General features: G+C 32.1%; 1 protein-coding gene across 3 annotated transcripts; it reads left to right on the forward strand.

Annotated features, from left to right (window-relative positions):
- The first annotated feature begins 7,486 nt into the window (after nucleotides 1–7,486).
- LOC125205811 (telomerase reverse transcriptase-like) lies at nucleotides 7,487–13,580 on the forward strand. 3 transcript variants are annotated; one of them, XM_048104953.2, is made up of 12 exons: nucleotides 7,487–7,832; nucleotides 7,946–8,023; nucleotides 8,095–8,160; nucleotides 8,257–8,416; nucleotides 8,536–8,993; nucleotides 9,239–9,365; nucleotides 9,663–9,807; nucleotides 10,069–10,207; nucleotides 10,545–11,651; nucleotides 12,048–12,610; nucleotides 12,726–12,998; nucleotides 13,071–13,580. In XM_048104953.2, exons 1-12 carry the CDS (start codon nucleotides 7,530–7,532, stop codon nucleotides 13,339–13,341), a joined length of 3,690 nt encoding a protein of 1,229 aa, XP_047960910.1. In that variant the 5' UTR covers nucleotides 7,487–7,529; the 3' UTR covers nucleotides 13,342–13,580. The 3 variants fall into 3 exon arrangements, with proteins under 3 accessions (XP_047960910.1, XP_047960911.1, XP_047960912.1); XM_048104954.2 differs by having other exon boundaries at nucleotides 13,083–13,580; XM_048104955.2 differs by lacking the exon at nucleotides 7,487–7,832 and having other exon boundaries at nucleotides 7,961–8,023; nucleotides 8,358–8,416.
- The last annotated feature ends 4,697 nt before the right edge of the window (nucleotides 13,581–18,277 follow it).

An 18,277-nucleotide genomic window follows, 5' to 3' on the forward strand; every position in this document is an offset into this window, starting at 1 on the left:
GCGTTTTTTCACTTTTTCTAAGTGAATTTTCCATTCTGAATTTGGAGAAATTTTAGGATGCATTTTTCTGGTATTATATTTCCGTATGAATCTTCAAACTGTTGTGGAAATGCCTGTGATATGCAAGTGACATATAAAAGTTATATAAATAATTAAACCGCTATTTGAATTACCTATAATAATAATATAATGATTATTGAAAATGTAGACATCATTCTAAATTAAACGATGATTATTTAGGTCAAATGTATGATTAAAGTTAATGTAACGTTTAAATAATAGTTTGGCTACATTAAAGGTTGAAAAAAAAATTAGAAAACTATTCTACAATATAATTATAAATAGTTTTTAGTAAAATCTGATATTTTGTATGATGTCACAAATAATATTGCTAATAAAATTAAAGATTCTATTTTTATTATTGTAAAGTAAAAAAGGATTGAATTCTTCTGATGATAAGCATAATATTCAGTGTCATACTAAATAATTAAATATATGTTCATCTACTATATAAATTATGTGCTACATGTAAAACATATTTAGTGTCAACTAGAGATTGTTATATATTTATGTAACATGAATAAATATTGAATTTCTACTCGCGATAATCATGACATTAATTAAAATATTTGTTGCAAATGAAATATATAAATTGTAAAGTAAACAATTTTACCATCATTTTTGCATGTTTGGAAGGGTTGTCACTTTGTGGAAAGTTGGTCTCCATTCGCATAATATTGCTATTGTTTCAGACGAAACTTTGGTTGTGCTATAATATTCAAAATAACAAATGTCAGGTTTTATATGTTGATAGGAAATTTCGAATTTATTTAAACAGATGATGTTAAAGATGAATGAAGTAATATAGTAATAAATTTTTTTCTTAAATATTTAAATTCTTACCGTGTTATCTCTTCAGAGTCCTCATCTTCATATACCGCCTTCATTTTATTTTTTTCTTGTGATTTTTGGTTTGACTTTTGTTCCAATTTGCTTGGTTGTGGTGTTAGAGTAATGAAGTCTTCAGGATTGTATGTTGCTCCATCTTCAATCCAGCCATAGCACGGGCGATTAGCTCTCGAAGTGTGGGTGTGTATAATTTGACATTGTATGTTGAACAAATATTATTTTGGTAGCAATATGAAGTATCAGTAGTATATTACTAATAAATAGTAGGAGTTTTTGTTATACGATATGATTAGTTGTGAAATGACATGCGGTCAGTTTTTGCTATCAATGTAGACATTTTGTCTTTTCAACATCTTTTACAAGAGCTGGCAGTCTTTTTTATTTATTTCGACTGTTTTCAGTATATATATTTAGAACTTAGTCATGAATTAGATTTGTGTAAAATTCAAATTTTGAGTTAAAATTTATTTGAACTTAAAGTTGGACTGAGATTACGTATTATTTAGTTGAGGTTCAAATTATAAAAAAATGTATGTATAATTCAATTTTTGCACCTAAAATTTTATTCATGTACTATAAAGTAGAAAAACTGAAATTTGTGATTTAATTAGCTGATTTTAATCTTTGTGGGATAAGTCATATTTTGATCAAAGTTAATTATTTAATGGTTGTTTACCCTTAATTTAATACTAATGTAATTTTATTTTGAATTACAATATGCATACAATAAGATTTGCATTTATAATTTTAATTTAATGCTATTAGTAGTACTTCTGTCGTTTCAAGTAATTTAATTTGTACTACCAGAGGTCCATACAATATGTATTGGATTGAACGTGTCATCATTGAGTAAATAGAGGGTCAGGGTGATATTATTAGTGGTATACATAGGGTTCTATATTTATAGATGTAATAATTAACTGTTATTGTCTTTTGTAGGTTCATTAATTGTTCGTTGTTTTCAAAATAAAATTGTATGTTTTGTTACTAGGAGTACTATTAATTATAGAGATATATAGAGATGCATGTATACTGAATTGTAAGAAGAAATATACGTTGTATGCTACCCTATATGTAATTTACTGTGTGTTATATAGTACGATTATAGTGGACATTTAACATTGATTTTCAAATTTATATTAAATGTAAATTACTTATAATCCATCCGTTATATGTTAATAGTCCTTTTTCTATGTTGTAGAGTTTTGAATTAAATGAGTCTTTTATGCTTTTGCCAAAAAGTAGTATTCTCCTTTATTGTATTTTGTCTTTGTTTGTTTTAATTTTTTGATTTATTCTCTCTATTGATTTCAGGTGTGTTATTTAAAGTTATTGGTAACTGTGTCTACTTTAAAAAGTATCGTTGTGCTCTTGCCGATTTATTTTCTCCTTTTCCTTTCTCTGTAAATAGTGAAAAACACTTCTTAGAAGATTTTCAGTTTCAACGCAAAGAAAAGCAAACAGAGGTAAAAAAATTTATTGTTTTGCTTGAGGAGGAAAATTTTGTATTGTTTACAAAAATTGGTAGTATTTCAAAGTGATTACTTATAATAAATTTTATACGAAAAAACCCTTAAATATTTGAAGTATTCAAACTTTTAATGGATATTGTAGGAGTATTATTTTAAGTTTGTAATTGTTTGTATAATAAAGTCTAATTTTTTTTTAGTATAAAATGTCAACCTCTGATGGGGAATCTTCTTCAAGCCCTAGCTTTGATGTGCAGCCGAAGATCTGCCTTCATGTGAACAGAAATTTCAATTTAAATACATTAGTAAGATCTTAAAATTAGGATTCCATTCTCTGATTATAATGCCATTTATTAAAATATTATTTATTGAAATAATTATTTGACATTTTTTTTTTTAATAGGTACTGCCTCCTAATTTTCTAGGAAGTGATTCGTGTTTAATACCTAGAGAGTGTAAAATAATGATGTTTTCCACTCAATTTCAATGGGAAGTTGAAGTTTATTTTCGTCACAGATGTTATTATTTGTTATATGGATGGAAGAATTTTATTACTGAGAATAACGTTGTAGTGGATGACACTATAACTTTGAAGTACAAAGGTGGTGGGTTGTTCATGGCTGATATCTACGCGAGTTATGGCTTGATTAAACCTGCACCAAGATTACCAAGTAATTATTTTAACTACATATAAGTTGATTTCAATTTAAATATGTATAATGTTTATTTATATTTAATAATTGAATCTTATTGTTGTAATTTTAGGTATTTTACAAAGTTCAGCATTCCTTCAGAACCGTTTGCATGGACCTTCTTTTAGTATAGTCATACAAGAAGAAAAACGTTATGGTAATTTTTGATGTTGTATGATACTCTTTATTACTATAATATATTACTCTTTATTAGTAATAATATTATTTATGAGTAAGGTATGTTTCTAATAGTTTATTAATAATATATTTCGTTTTATATATTTGTTTATCTAAAATATGTTTTTTTATCAAACTAAACCTTTAAGATTAACATATTTTGATTGTTTCAATTATTTTATGTATGATTAAAAATTTTAATTTGATTATGATATTGATATTTTATTTTTTAAATGTAGGAACTACCATTTTCATTTTGGAGACAACATCTACCTGAAAGGGAATTTCATCAAGTTGTTCTTACGAGTGATTGGCGATATTTTTCTATGAAAGTAACACAATGTGATGATGATTTGATAATTTTGCATAGTGGTTGGAAAATTTTCTATGATGAAAATGGTTTGGAAATTGGGAGCATAGTTACTTTTATGCTCTTACCAGATCCATACATCACTTTCAAGGTTACTATTGAACCATGATATTTCAATTGATGATGTGCATTATTTTCATTTTTTGTGTAATTTTTGTTTGTCATAATTCTAAGATGTTTGTGTTTAATAGTATGAGTGTTTAACTAATTAATAATTATTTTGTATGATTATATGTTCAGCTCTATGGTTTTGAAAGGTTGTAGATGTTAGATTATCATCGTGGTATTAAGATGGAAGTTTTGGCGTTGTAGCTCATACAGTATGTTTATATGTATAAAAAGTTATAACAGATTCCATGATACTACATTGATGTTAGTCATTTATACTCTAATATTTATCGTAGTGATTGAATCCATGATATATTGTATTCGATTATGCGTGTATGTATGAGATATATTTTGGATTTTAGAGTTTCAATGTAAAAGAAGAATTGTCAATTGGTAGTGTAATTATGAATTTGAACAGTTTTTGTCATTAAGATTTGTCGATTCGTTTTAGATTTTGTTATGTTTTCAATGTGGTTCAGTTGTTTTGTTTTGTGTATGTTGTACATTTTTGTATGCATTGAATGTTATTTATATTTATATTTACATTTACATTTAATTTTTATATTTTGAATAACTGGATGAATAGTAGTAGTAGTAGTAGTAGTAGTAGTAAGTCGATACTTTACTTACAACAATTTTGAAGCAATTTCGACGGATTTAATATTATACTAGCTTTCATATTGTACTTATAACAAGATATTTATGTTTAACCATATAAAAATAGTAACTAATACAAGAAAGTAATATCATATATAATAGTCAAATAAGGTATGTTGTATAATAGTGTATTGAGAGTAATAAATATAAAAGCATAAATCTACTGTATTGGTTAAAACTTAATAACGAGGGATGGTGCATAAATATAAAGCATAAATATTGGTTAAATAAGCGACTTCCTCCTAAATTCCTCCTTAAAACCGAGAATTTAGGGTGTAGGTTATCTCTATACCATTACCATTTGATAAATATTTCTATAGCACTATATTATTGAAATTTAACAAATATTTTTCGCATTTATATGTAATCTGCAAAATATGTATTTACCCCAGTTTCTGCACTATTATTTATTTAGTTTAACATAATTCATGATATATTTATGTAATTTAGATGTTTATATTCGTAGTAAATATTGTGTCATTGATAATTGCATCATAAATATAATACAAAATAGATGCTAATTGATGAGTGCATACTACATATTGTCTACTGATAGAGTACTTAAAACATTATCAATTAAAAATACATATTGTTTGTTCCACAAATTAGAGTTTTTGAAATCCACTTACCTGATCAGCAATTCTCCAAAACATTGTATTTTGTCACATGTCATCACTGCATAAGATATAGTGAAAGTCTTCAAAACATTATATTTATGATATCAATAATGAGCTTAGTTATAAAATGGAGTTAGTAAGGTATGTTTTCCTCCTACTAATGTTGTTATTAAATATTTATTTAATACTACTATAAAAAATTACTATAAAAAACATTGTATTTTGTCATGATTAATGTGGATTACTGCATAACATATAGTGCAAGATTATTATTTTTATTTATCAATCAAAGAAATATCATGTATTGAGTTAAAACATGAATTATAGACTATTTATTTTTACCCCAGCCATAGTAACTTTAAACTTGATGGTAGGGGTATTCCTTATCAACTGAAAATTCAATTTCATTCCAGTGTGGAATGAGTTTTCATGGAAGAAATTTGACCATCCTGTTGAGACTGTCACTCTATCTTTAGTGCTCTTCAAGTATGTTTGCCACTTTCTCTCTTGGAATTCAAAGATTGCGACTTCAACGTGTTTGTTCATCACATGTGTCCTCCAGAATTGAATTGGTACGTGCTATAATGTTGATTACATTAATTTATCAATTTCAATTGTTCAATTTATAAATAAATAAACTCAATGGTTATTAAATATATTTATGAAATAAAAATATAAGTTCTTACCAATTTTTTGTGATTTGATGTTGCCATGGTCGATTTGAAAGAAGGTGAAACAATGAGTTCTGAAGATGATGGTCTGTCGATCATGACGATAGCTCATTCTATAAAGTAGTGATTAAAACATGGAATATTAAAATTTATAATAACAAAGTTGAATTTATTGTAATTTCTTACCCCATTCTGGTTGGTATTCTTTAGCACATTGCGTAGTACCATCATATATTTCCACATAGAAGCAACTGGGTGAAATCAGATCAAAAGTCAAGATATCTCCAGCTCTCAAGTGGTTATCTTTGTGGAATTTCTGTCATCCATTGTCCAAGCACATTTTTCTGTATGGAAGTTGTTTGATTGCTGCTATCCAGTAGTTATTAAACCTGTTTTCAAGCTCGCACGTTGGGCCTAGCTCAACTTGATATTTCTCTTGAAATTTTTCTGGAAAGATCTGTTGTAGGGAGTATTATTTAACATAAATGTAATTGTCTTTTTGAATCTTGATGATACAAGGAATGTTATTTCAAAAAAAAAAAGAAGCTAAAAGTAATAAATAAATTTCAATACATACCATCTGTGCTTGTTCATCGGATGAAATTATCGTAGTGAACATTGCATAGACATTTTTTGACACTTGAACGTTTGAGATTTACAAAGAGAATATGGAAGATGGAAATGGTTTTAGATGTGAGAGAAAATTTACAGGAGTAATTGTGGAAGATGGAAATGGTTGTTGCCTTTATTGAATGTTAGGTGAGAAATATTTTAATATTTTGTACTCCACATACGTATTCTCTTTCTATTGACAATTTAGTAATTAAATAATATTATAATTAGATGAATATGTAATTTGCTAATATGATAATTAGATGAATACGTAACTAATTAATAGTATTATAAATAGATGAAAAGTTCTTAACTATTACTCCTGCATCGTTCAAGTATAATGTTGCATTTGATGTTGTTGTGATTTTTGTTTTCTATGTTTTGCAGAATCTATCTCCTAATTTACATGTTGTTTTATAATTTTTCGCAATAATTTTTGAGGGTTTGTTGGAAAGATTTGTTTTATCAATTAACATAGAAAAAATTGTAGTTTGTGTTTGCAAATTATATAATAATATGATTTTGTATCTTTAATATTATAACTGGTAGTATTAATATGAAGTACAGTATGGATAAATATAAATTAGTGTACAAAATCATATGAATATCGTGTGTTTTTCTATTGACATTGTTGGTACGATTTATTTTTAGTATTTCTATATATATTTTGTTTTAGAGTAGTGAAGATTGTGAATAATTTAAGGTTTTATATTAATTTTCTTAGAAATAAATATTTGTCATTATTATAAAGAGTGAATGTTGTATTTGTAGAGGGATTTTGTTTTTCTTATTGATTTATAAGAAAATATCTATTCATAAATATTGTATTCTCAAATATTGTACTCCCTTTGTTTCAACTAATTTAGTACTACCAAATTATGAATACATATTTGGACGTTGTATACAAAAGATTTGGCACAGAATGTCGTGCGCTGGGGATGTACTAGTAGTGTAAAAATTGCAAGATTTACGATTACTACTCCCTCCGTCCCACAAAAGATGTCGCATTTTCATTTTTGAAAAAAGTTATCTCTCACATTAATATAAAAATTATATTTTCTCTCTTCATTTAACAGATAAAACAAAATCTCCTAAAATCTCGTGTCATTTCAAAGTGTGATATCTTTTGTGGGACGGAGGGAGAAGCCCGTAGAAAAAGAATTAAAATCGGATTCTTCACCCAACCGCTCATCACATCCACTCCGAGAATTACAAATTTTGAAACTCTCTTTCCCTTTGCCAAATCAATGGCGCCGAAGAAGAAAAAAAGAGTTCCGGAGTTTCTGTGGAGTTTGTTCGGCGACCGCGCGCGGTCTCTCGCTGATACTATCTTGGATTTCATCCTTCCTCTTCCTCCGCCGGCCTCCTGCACCTACAAAGCCCACCCCCGCTGCCTCTATTGCAGCGCCGACGAAGCCATGTCGTTCCTCCTCAGATCTACCGATGACGACGACTACCGCGACCTTCTCAATCGTTGCTTTGTGGTTGTCTCCGAGGACGCCCCTCCCCCTCCCGCCTTCGATCATCACTGCCGCTGGTCGCAACTCGCGGTACGCCCCTCTCTCTGATTTTGGCGGGAAAATTAAATCATCGAAACCTATGGCACTAGTATTAATTAGGCAACACAAGTTCATTTGCACCGACGGTGTATGTATGGTTTCAGCTTGTGAGAAGAACTATTGAGTTTATACTGCATCAGCAGCCCACCACTGCAAATCTTATATGCCGCCAATATGATAAAGTAAGCGTTTCGTTACACCTAATTCGACCACTGCTTTCATAATGCTTATTGGATTTTATTGCATTTAACAGGAGGCCCAGTCTAGTCCTGCAGTTGCCCAACTCTCATCTGAAAACTGGACTCTCCTCTTAAAAAGGGTAACTGAATTACATATAGCTGCATGACTACTAGTATTATATAGGTATATCTCTACATTGTACTCACTTGATTGATGTGCTAATGAATAATGTTAGGTCGGTGATACTCTCATGATGTATTTGTTAAATCATACTTCAATATTTCTTCCTCTTCCTCTGAATGAGTACCATCAGATTTCTGGTATTTCCCTTGCCAGTTTGGGCTCCAACGTCCCAAGACTCATGCCTACGCCTAGAGCTCAGCATCATCCACAAGGTGACATTTATTGTGTGGACATTCCACGGATATCAGCAACAGAAACATTATCTTGCTTTTCTTCTGAGTAATCAAACTGTACAATCATCCTAATACTGAACAAGTCGTTATGCCTGTAGGGTCGAATTATGTTTTACAAGAGCTTCCTCAAACACAAACTGAACGTAACTCTAACCAAAATACTGTTAAGCCTCGGAGGCAAATACGGGAGCATAGCTGGCAGCGTAAAAGAAAGCGCAAGCACTTGGCTCTCATGGGAATACCTTCTTTCTCCTCATCAATAGGAAATAGTAGCATTTGTGACTTATCCCTCATCTCAAGTTTAAGTCAAAATGACATTATGCCTGCAGGGTCTTCTTGCATTTCTGAAGAACTTCCTCCTATACAAATTGAAGGGAACTCTAAGAAAGATACTGTTAAGCCTCGGAAGCGTAAACGGGAGTATCGCTGGCAGCGTGAAAGAAAACGTAGACAGTTGGCTGTTTTGGGAACGCCCCCTCTGCTTCCATCTAGAGGAAGTAGTAGTACCTGTGATAACTTACCCCTTGTCTCAAGTTCAAGTCAAAATGACATGGGTGTAAGTCTTGTTGTTTTTTATAGAGCTTACATGTCATTATCTCTAGTTCTTATATTATCAACCTCAAATGAATATTGTTTTCTAGTTTGGTGCGGAGAAAAATAATTTGATTTTGTTTATTAGTAGTAGATTAATGGAGCCAAATATAGCTATTTATCCTGATCCATGATGTATGCTGTGGTGCATGTAATCATATTCAGGCGACGATAATAAGTCATTTGACCTTTTGTTTTTTTGTTTTGTAGAACATGGCTCCTTTATTTTGCAATTTGGTTTTCCAAAATCAACCAAGGATTAGTGGAAATGCTGAGATTGATAGAAAGAACATATTCTATAGGATGGAGAATTGTTCATCAATGCTGCCAAGGAAGCGTATCCTTCTTAGAATGTGCTCATATCTGTTTACTAGTGTGCATAAGTTCAGGTGGTCAGTGTATTTCATCATCTTGTACCATATGCCATACAGTGGTTAGAGTCTTACTTTTAGGTGAAGTTCATGGGATTTGGGTTTTAGTTAGTGTTTAATTTATTAGCTTGATAGTTGTGCTTTTCTTTGAATGCCTCCACTGCCTTCCAACTATTCGATGCTTACCAAAAGAAAGCTTCTTATTATAGATCTTGAATTTTTGCCCCTATTTATCTCGGATGCTCGGCCTTAACATTGAGTAGACATTTTGTATGCTCTAAGGCCTAATGATTGCGGTGCTTCCATCTTGTTCAATCATATCTTTGAAGCATTTGGTCCTGACAAAATTAATGGGAGCACACCATGCTGTCACACCGAAGATGGTTCTACCGTCAATTCCACCTGTTTGTAAGCAACTGCTTTTTATTTATGTTATACGGAGTGTATGAATTTACTGTTACTTACTCTGGAATCTAAATAATTCAGTTTTCAGATCTAATACTATTATGGAGGACAGCGTGTGTTGTGCATTTAGAACTTCATTAGAAGAATAGGATGTAATACAATCCACTACTGAAATGTTTCTGAGATCACATAGCAGAGAATACATTACTTAAGCTTGCACATATTTCACATTCTCTCAACAGGAGTGTGTGTATTTTTCTCTAGGTATCATTCCCTTAAAGTGCTTCTGAAAAAGCTTATACGCGAGACTCGATATTATAGACATGCGAGGCTGTTGGAGAAACACTGTTCTGTAGGATCCTCAAACCAAGATGCTAGTAGGGGAGCTGGCACTGGGCTTGAGGTAATATGAAATTTGCGCCTCTTGTACCCTCTAATGTTTGAGTTGAATTACAAATACTATATAAATTCTACTATCATTTAGACATATTCATCTTTATTATCAGTATATGTCTTGTTTCTAAGGAAGGAGTTCCAGATCCCTTCTGCTTGATCTTGGTAATCGTGTGGTTCATCTTTTCTCCATTAAAAGCAATTTATGTGGTCTATCCTGTTTCTGTTTCCTGTGTGGGAAGTAGGTATGTGGCTGGATGATCTTATGCATTTAAATTTGGGACTCTAAGAAACACTTAACTGTGAGCGGACTAGATGGTTTACAAAGTGATGTCAAATTGTTTCAGGTTGCGATGGTCCAAGAAGCCAATACTGCTCAAGCTGAACCGGTTTTGGGTTGTCTCAAGCATCATCAGGTAGGATCATTCATTTGGGCAATTTGTAGGAGAATAATCCCTTCACCATTGCTGGGAGAACCATCTAACTGGAGATGTCTGAGAAGAAACATCTCAAAATTCATTTCGCTACGAAGATTTGAGAAGTTCACACTGAAGGAATGTATTCATAGATTAAAAATATCCAAGTTTCCCATCTTTTCATATAAGCAAAACTCGAGATGCTGTATTGGTATCCCAGATAATTCCAGGCATGCGATCCTTGAATGTTGGATGCTTTGGGTTTTTACACATCTAGTATCACCACTGGTCCAAGCCAACTTTTATGTTACAGAAAGTGAGCATGAGAAGCAGGAGGTACTATACTATAAAAAGTCTACTTGGGAGAAGTTGATGAGAGAAAATGGGTGCATGATTGCTGGTCGGTATCGTCTACTAGATTTTGAGTCTGCTAGAAACATATTAGGGAAGAGATCTTTTGGTTTCTCTAGGTTCAGACTACTTCCCAAGAGTAATGGATTCCGAATGCTGACTAATCTTCAAGCACCGTCAAGAATACCTGTTTCCACACCTTCTAGAATTCAGCCCAATCAAAATTCATGGAGAAGAGCATCTAGCAGCCACAGAGTTCATAGGTTCTTTAAGTCTGTTAATACAGTGCTTCATGATGTGTATGCAGTGTTAAAAGGTTTACGGGAAAAGGAACCAGAAAAGATGGGCTCATCAGTTTTTAACTACAATGATGTCTACAAAAAGCTTGTGCCTTTCTTGTTCCATCTGAAAAACGGGTCAATTAGCCTGCCTGATGTATTCATGGTGGTTTCAAATGTGGCAAAAGCTTTTGACTCTGTAAATCATGAAAAATTGCTCAGTGTGATGAAGGATGCCATACGTGATGATGAATATACTTTGGAAAAGTTCACTCAAGTTGTTTGCACAGATAAGTATTTAAAGATTGAGCCTCATGTGATGTTAGCACATCAAGATATTTCCACTGCATCTACAAGAATGCAATCAAAATTTCATGTCCAATCATCGGGTAGTATTGTTCTTAAGGAGGTACTTTTCAAAAAAAAAAAATCATCTTAGTATTAAATAAGCTGGAGACTAGCAAGTCTTGCAAAATTTTGCATTTTTCTTTTTATTCTGTTTCTTTTATTACCCATTTCATGTAAAATATATGCCCAAGTTTTTGGTGTGTCAAAACCAGCTGTCAGATCTCTACCCTCTATTTTTAATGTATCTATATGCAGTCAGCTTTGGTCTACTAAAATGATTTGTCTTATATCTATAGTTACTTTTTTTGATGGCTATATTAATTTAGCCAAAGCCGAATTCAGAGAGCACCATTGCATAAAATGAGTCAGCCACAGTGCAACTATAAGATCATGTTGTGGAGTTTTTGATACTAAGAGTGGTTCTAATTCGTTCACACTGTTTTCTTTCTCATATCAGGATGCAAGCTGGAAAATAAGGAAGGAAAATATTCATTCACTTTTGGAGGAGCACATTATGCGCAACATGGTGCAGTTTAGGAACAAGTTTTATCTTCAACAAGTTGGTATACCTCAAGGGAGTGTTCTGTCAGCATTACTGGGTTCATATTATTATGGACACATGGAAAGGAATGTAATATTTCCGTTCTTGGAGAAAGCTAAGAGGACCTCATCGGTAACACAACATTCTTCTGATGGCACTTCAGTTTCAAGGGGCAACTGTCAAACTGAAATAGCTGCACCTGGTTGTGAATCTCTTCTGCTTAGATACCTTGATGATTTTCTCTTCATATCAGTTTCAAAGAGGCAGGCGTCTATGTTTTTCACCAGATTGGAAAGAGGAGTTCGTGATTATAACTGCTGCATGAATAAGGAGAAATATGGTCTAAATTTTATCATGGAAAATCAACAAGGCCAACTGTCAAACAGGCTTCATACCGGCAAAGACAATATCTCATTTCTTCAATGGAGTGGCCTCCTTGTCAACTGCTCTACATTAGAAATTCAAGCTGACTATACAAGGTTTGCCTGTTTTTTTTCTCATCAGTTGGCTTATTTTGTTGTATGTTTCCTAACATTGTTTACTCATTTACTATTTTTAGCCGGTATATATAAGCGACTCTTGTATGTTACACAGATACTTGAATCATCATATGCGTTCAACACTAACAGTATCACGTCAAGGCAAAGTGGGAAAAAACTTAAAATCAAAGTTGAGAAGTTATCTTAGGCCTAAATTCCACCCTATTTTATATGATTCCAACATCAATTCTCCAGGGGTGGTTAGACTCAACATCTATCAAAATTTTCTGCTTTGTGCCATGAAATTCATTTGCCACCTCTCCAATTTATCAATTCTACCGAAATTTCACCCCAGATTCCTGCTCAAAGCTATAGAGACTTCTCTGAGGTATGTCTCAAACTTTGTGACACAGTTTATTTCCTTTTACACTAGGCATATTGGATGTATTTCCACTTCCAGGTACATGAACAGGCTAATCAGGAGGAGGATGTATTCTTTCAAAGGTGCTGATTTTCGTCCCAGATACAATGTGAAAAGGATTGATGTGATCTGGCTGGGGTTACACGCCTACAGCCGGGTGCTGCTGAAGAAGCACTTGAGGTTCAAGAGTCTGCTTTGTTTGCTCAGGGCCAAGTTGAAGGCTTATGGTGAGGTGGAGAACATGTCGTCTGAGCTCAAATATGCTGTTGATCAAGTGCATTCTTCTGTGCTTTGGAGCATCAAATATTGATTTTGTGAGGCATGGGATGACCTCTTCTTTAGGAGGTATGTTTCTGGCGTATATCGATGCTGCAGCATCCTTTTCAGATTATGAAACTTGAAGTAAATTCACTAGGTGCTAATATGTTATGCTCTCGAGTCTCTCTTGTCAATCTTGTACATTCTCCACTAAATATTATGCCAATCGTGTAAATTTTTGCCAATTGTATGCCACTCTGCTAAATATTATGCTAATCGTGTATATTTCCACTGTGTTTCATAATGCATAAGGTGTTACTCTGTCAGTCTGTCTACAGTTGGGAATTCAAATTAGCCAAATATAAGATTAAGTGAAGTTGATGATGCTACTTGCTATACCTCTAATCTTTTGCTACTGTGTGAAAGCTGACTATAAATACTCCACTTTCTATTAGTTTAAGTGCAAAGCATCTTATTCTAGAAGATCTTTTCTGGATTTTGTTGTCATGAGTGGTGAAAACCATTCTTTTTGTAGGTCTTAGGTATCATCTATATCCATTACTTTAATATTTAGGCTGCTAATCATGCACCTAACTTGTTTCAATCAATATTTTATCATTTCTACATATTCTTGTATACTTTCATGGTCCGACCCTTGTGCCGAGTTGCAAATACAACTTTTTTACTGAATGGATTGGCTCATCTTTTGAGACTGAGACTTTCCTTGCATATTTTTGCAACTCGGGTATAAGGTCAACCATGAAGTAATTATGCTAAATCATACTTATTGCTTGTGATTTTTGCAAATTGTACTTTATATTTTGTGATACCTTGATATAGAGGGACTAGGTAGAACTTAGACTCTAATTCCTTTAGTTGTGAGATCGTCACTCCCTGCTCCGATAAGTAACCGAAAGGGGTTGACTTGAGCAAATTTTGGAAGACATTGCCCTAAAGTCAACTTGGGCAAATCTTGGAATTGAGTTAGGTTTTTTTCTTTTTGCCAAACTTCAGCATTTAAGAAGATTGGAATGAATGATCTGATTCCTACCTGCTTATATGGGTTGGGACAAATGTACGATAATTACATGAAACTGAAACCCTTTATTGCATGACTTTGTTTGGAGGTCTTCATCTTCTACTGAGAAGTCAACTGATGTTATGTCTTTGCCCTTTAGTTTGGTTAAATTAGTTCTTTAATGAAAAGGAGTAATTAACTATACAATTATAGAAACTACTGTTTACGGATTTGACTTATTCGATTTGTCAACATCACTTCGAAAAAAACACAAACTTTTAAAAGAGACACTTTCAGGTTTCAACACAATGGTTGTTTTAATTGTGTAACTTTTTTTTCCACTTTTTGTTGAGATGAGTTTAGATGCGCTCAGTTTTTTAAAATTATTTTTATTGAACTTAAAATGTCCAATTTACTTCTAATAATAAAAATAAAAACAAACAAATTTTAAGTTCTGTAATTTTTGCAATAGCGAAAAGGGCATATTCCAGAATTTGTATATTTTTCTAACAATTGACTTTACTAATTTAATTTAATGGGACAAGTCATTTTCATTATTTCACATTGAAAACAAACAAATAAATTGTGGAGATAACCGTTGAAATTGTGGTGTCAATTTATTCATGTCAAAATTAAGTGATTGGGACTAATCATCAAGAATAACACAGCTAGTATCTGGCTGCTAATAGCTACCTAGCCTACTTTTCTTCACTAATGTATATTAATATCATACTATAAATCAGTTGAGTTTGATATATTATGACTATATGTGGAATTTATCATTTTTAAAAGAATATGACTCCATTATATTACTCCTAACAAAATGCTAATATTCGAAGAGATACCTAAGTCCAATCGAATAATCTGGACTCTCACGACCTAATAATCACAAATTTGTTGATTCCACCAACTAAGCCACTAGGCATTTTATTAGTATGATACTATGTTTTTTGATAAATCAGATTAATCAATCACAACCTTGAGGATTCTTCTTGGGACCCATTTGTCCTAAAATGTAGTACTTAGTAAGTAGTAATTACATTAGCATGGGTAATCATGTTTTATGCCTTCAACTTTGAGCATTTTTTTAAAATTTACGTTCTCGTAAAAAATCCTAAATTTTGCAAAGTTCATGACCCGCTTCATACTATTATTATGGATCTGAATGGAAAACAATTTATTAGAAATGGGTCATTCACCCCTTAAAAGGCCTCATAAGGGGCGTGTTAAATTCTCTAAAAGAATGTCCACACTTATATAGATGGGGCGTGTTAAATTCTCTAAAAGAATGTCCACACTTATATAGATTAGATTAGATCATCACCAAGTCGATATGGGACAAGATATTAAAATTTTAACACGCCCCCTCACATGTGGGCCGAAATGATACATCGGACTTTCATCACGTGGTAGGCAAGAAAAGAGATAAAGAGAATAAATCTATTATCGACTTGGGCCCTGCTCTGATACCATATTAGAAATGAGTCACTCATCTAATAAAAGGCCTCATAAGAGGGAGGGTTATCTATCCTTATATAGAAGAGATAGGATCATCACCAAGCCGATGTGGGACAAGATATTAGAATTTTAACACAGTTAGTATTTTTTAAGAGGAACATCAAAATTTGGCCAGAACATAATTAATCCAGTAATTAGACTCTAATCCATCTAAAAGGAAAATATTGATTGAGTTTTTGAGGAAAATTAGATAAAAACATAATTAACCCACTCGTATCCTAAAAAATGAAGGAAAATTCATAAAAAAAAATTAGGAATGATTTTATAAACATTCAGATTAACACAAAAACTATTTTACTCAATATGATAAATAAAGAAAAAAGAATGGGCTTCAGTTTAAGCAAGCTGTGTAGAGTTGTAGAGTAAAACAACCCGAAATGCGGGGCCCATAAAAAAGGCGGTTTTGCAAATAAATACGCTCACGCCCCTCATTTATAACTGTCACGCACTATTCGGGACTTCCGACACTGTCTCCACACCTTCTCCTATTGGCCCGTGGCGAACACGCTCCCCTCTCGCGAGTGATCTTTCACGATTAATCCCTTCCTTTTGTTTTGATTTTCGTTATAATTAGTTTAATTAATTTGAAGGGAATACACATGCAGAAAGTAATCGTTTATGATTAGTCGTTTTATATTAATAAAGGCGTTTAATTTTCTATATTCGATTCTAAAAAAATAATATCAGTATTAAAGGAATGAAAGAGTAGAGAAAAAAAGAATAATTTTAGAAAAAGTTATTCCCTTCGTCCCAGATTTGTAGTAACATTTTGCCATAAAAGTTGTCCCACATTTAGAATAACATTTAGAATTTACCATATTTGCATATAAAATTTTACCCCATTATTCACTAAAATTACACCCAAACGTCATTATCTATATTAAAATAAATCAAAACAAAAATAAAAAACCCAAAAGTCAAAGAGAGGGACCCACCTTCAACCAACTCACTTCATTTATTACACACTTCATCATCTCACTCCACTATCTCATTTCATTTATTACACACTCCATCTCTCACTTCATTAATTACACACTCCACCAATTTCTTAAAACTCGTGCCATAACTAAATGTTAATACAAATGTGGGACGGAGGGAAGTACTATTTATGTGGGACGGAGGGAATATTTTTTTATATTATTCTCTTTTATTTTACTTTTTTTTCACTTTAACTATTTATGAAGTATTAAGTAGTATTATTCTAAAATGAATGAAGAAAATAAAACGCCTCTGTTAAGGTAGAACAGATGAAGTATCATGCAAACTTTTTAGTTTATATTTTGACATGAAATTATTACTATTTCTCAAACAATTAGAGCTCGTTTGATAAGTTAGTAATGCCTAAATATAGATACTTATATGACTATTTCTAAGTGTTTGATATCATAGTTAACCTATTATGTCAGCCCGTGGTTTTCTCTATGGCCCATCCGAGCCCGCAAATTTTTCCTTAAAATACAAAGATATGTATCTCACAAATTTGGTCGGATAGCATTTCTAACTCATTTATTATGATTTATTAATATAAAATCTATATAATTTCTTGTCTACCAAACAACAACAAAAAAACCTTCATCCGAGCTTATCTTGACACGAAACCCGCATTTTTTATCTTATTTAAAAAATTTTGTTATATCTCATCTTTCTTATCAAACGAGCCCTTAGTATGAACGAATTCAATACCCGTCACTACTCAAAATACGTATACAAAGCATTCAATCAAACTAATAGAATGAACTTTTATAAAAAAGAAAAGGAAGGAAAAGGGAACTTTGGAAAAGAAAAAAGTGTGATGTAAGTCAAGATGGCTAAAATGGGAAAGAATGTGTAAATAGGAAAAATGGTTGTCAAATTGCATTTTTAGACTGCCCAAAAATGTCAAATTTCAGGCATTAATCAAATGAAAAATATATTTACATTCACATTTGATATCTAGTAATTGTTAATATCTTGCTCATATGCGTCGTCAAAAATATTGAATGAATTTCAAATTGATGCATCGGATCACAATAGTTATTTTGGTACTAGTTGATTAGCTATAGCGTTGAAATAATTCCAATTTCCAACAACAAAGCACTAAACGTTTAAATGAAACATGTAAGAACATTATTAGTTCCAATGTTCTCACTTGGAACTAACTTATGAATTCTAAACATAAATAGTAAAAATCAGTGAGTTAAAAAGATCATTGTTGGCTTTAAACAAAGAATGAATGACAAATGTTGAAATGATGTGAATCTAACCATGAAGGATTGAGTCCTACTACTAATTTTGCAGTTCAAAAGGTCGATTTAATGTAGTTTTTCGTGTGATTGAATACAATGAAAAAGATCATTCTCAACATTAGAAGACAAAGAATGAAAGACAAATAAAGAAAAGAAGTGAATACAACCCAGAAGGATTGAGTCGCACCATTAATCTTGCAATTCTAAAGATCGAATTTAATGCATTT

Source organism: Salvia hispanica, chromosome 6 (genome assembly GCF_029641045.1).
Source record: "Salvia hispanica isolate PSC_SH4W2 chromosome 6, Shi_PSC_v1, whole genome shotgun sequence".
In the NCBI taxonomy this organism is placed as follows: domain Eukaryota; kingdom Viridiplantae; phylum Streptophyta; class Magnoliopsida; order Lamiales; family Lamiaceae; genus Salvia; species Salvia hispanica.

Excerpts from the sequence above, each read along its gene's own strand:
- LOC125205811 (XM_048104953.2), top strand. The coding sequence starts at position 7,530 with ATGGCGCCGAAGAAGAAAAAAAGAGTTCCGGAGTTTCTGTGGAGTTTG. Across the intron at positions 8,024-8,094 it reads TATGCCGCCAATATGATAAA|GAGGCCCAGTCTAGTCCTGC; the intron begins GTAAGCGTTTCG and ends TGCATTTAACAG. Across the intron at positions 11,652-12,047 it reads GTAGTATTGTTCTTAAGGAG|GATGCAAGCTGGAAAATAAG; the intron begins GTACTTTTCAAA and ends TTCTCATATCAG.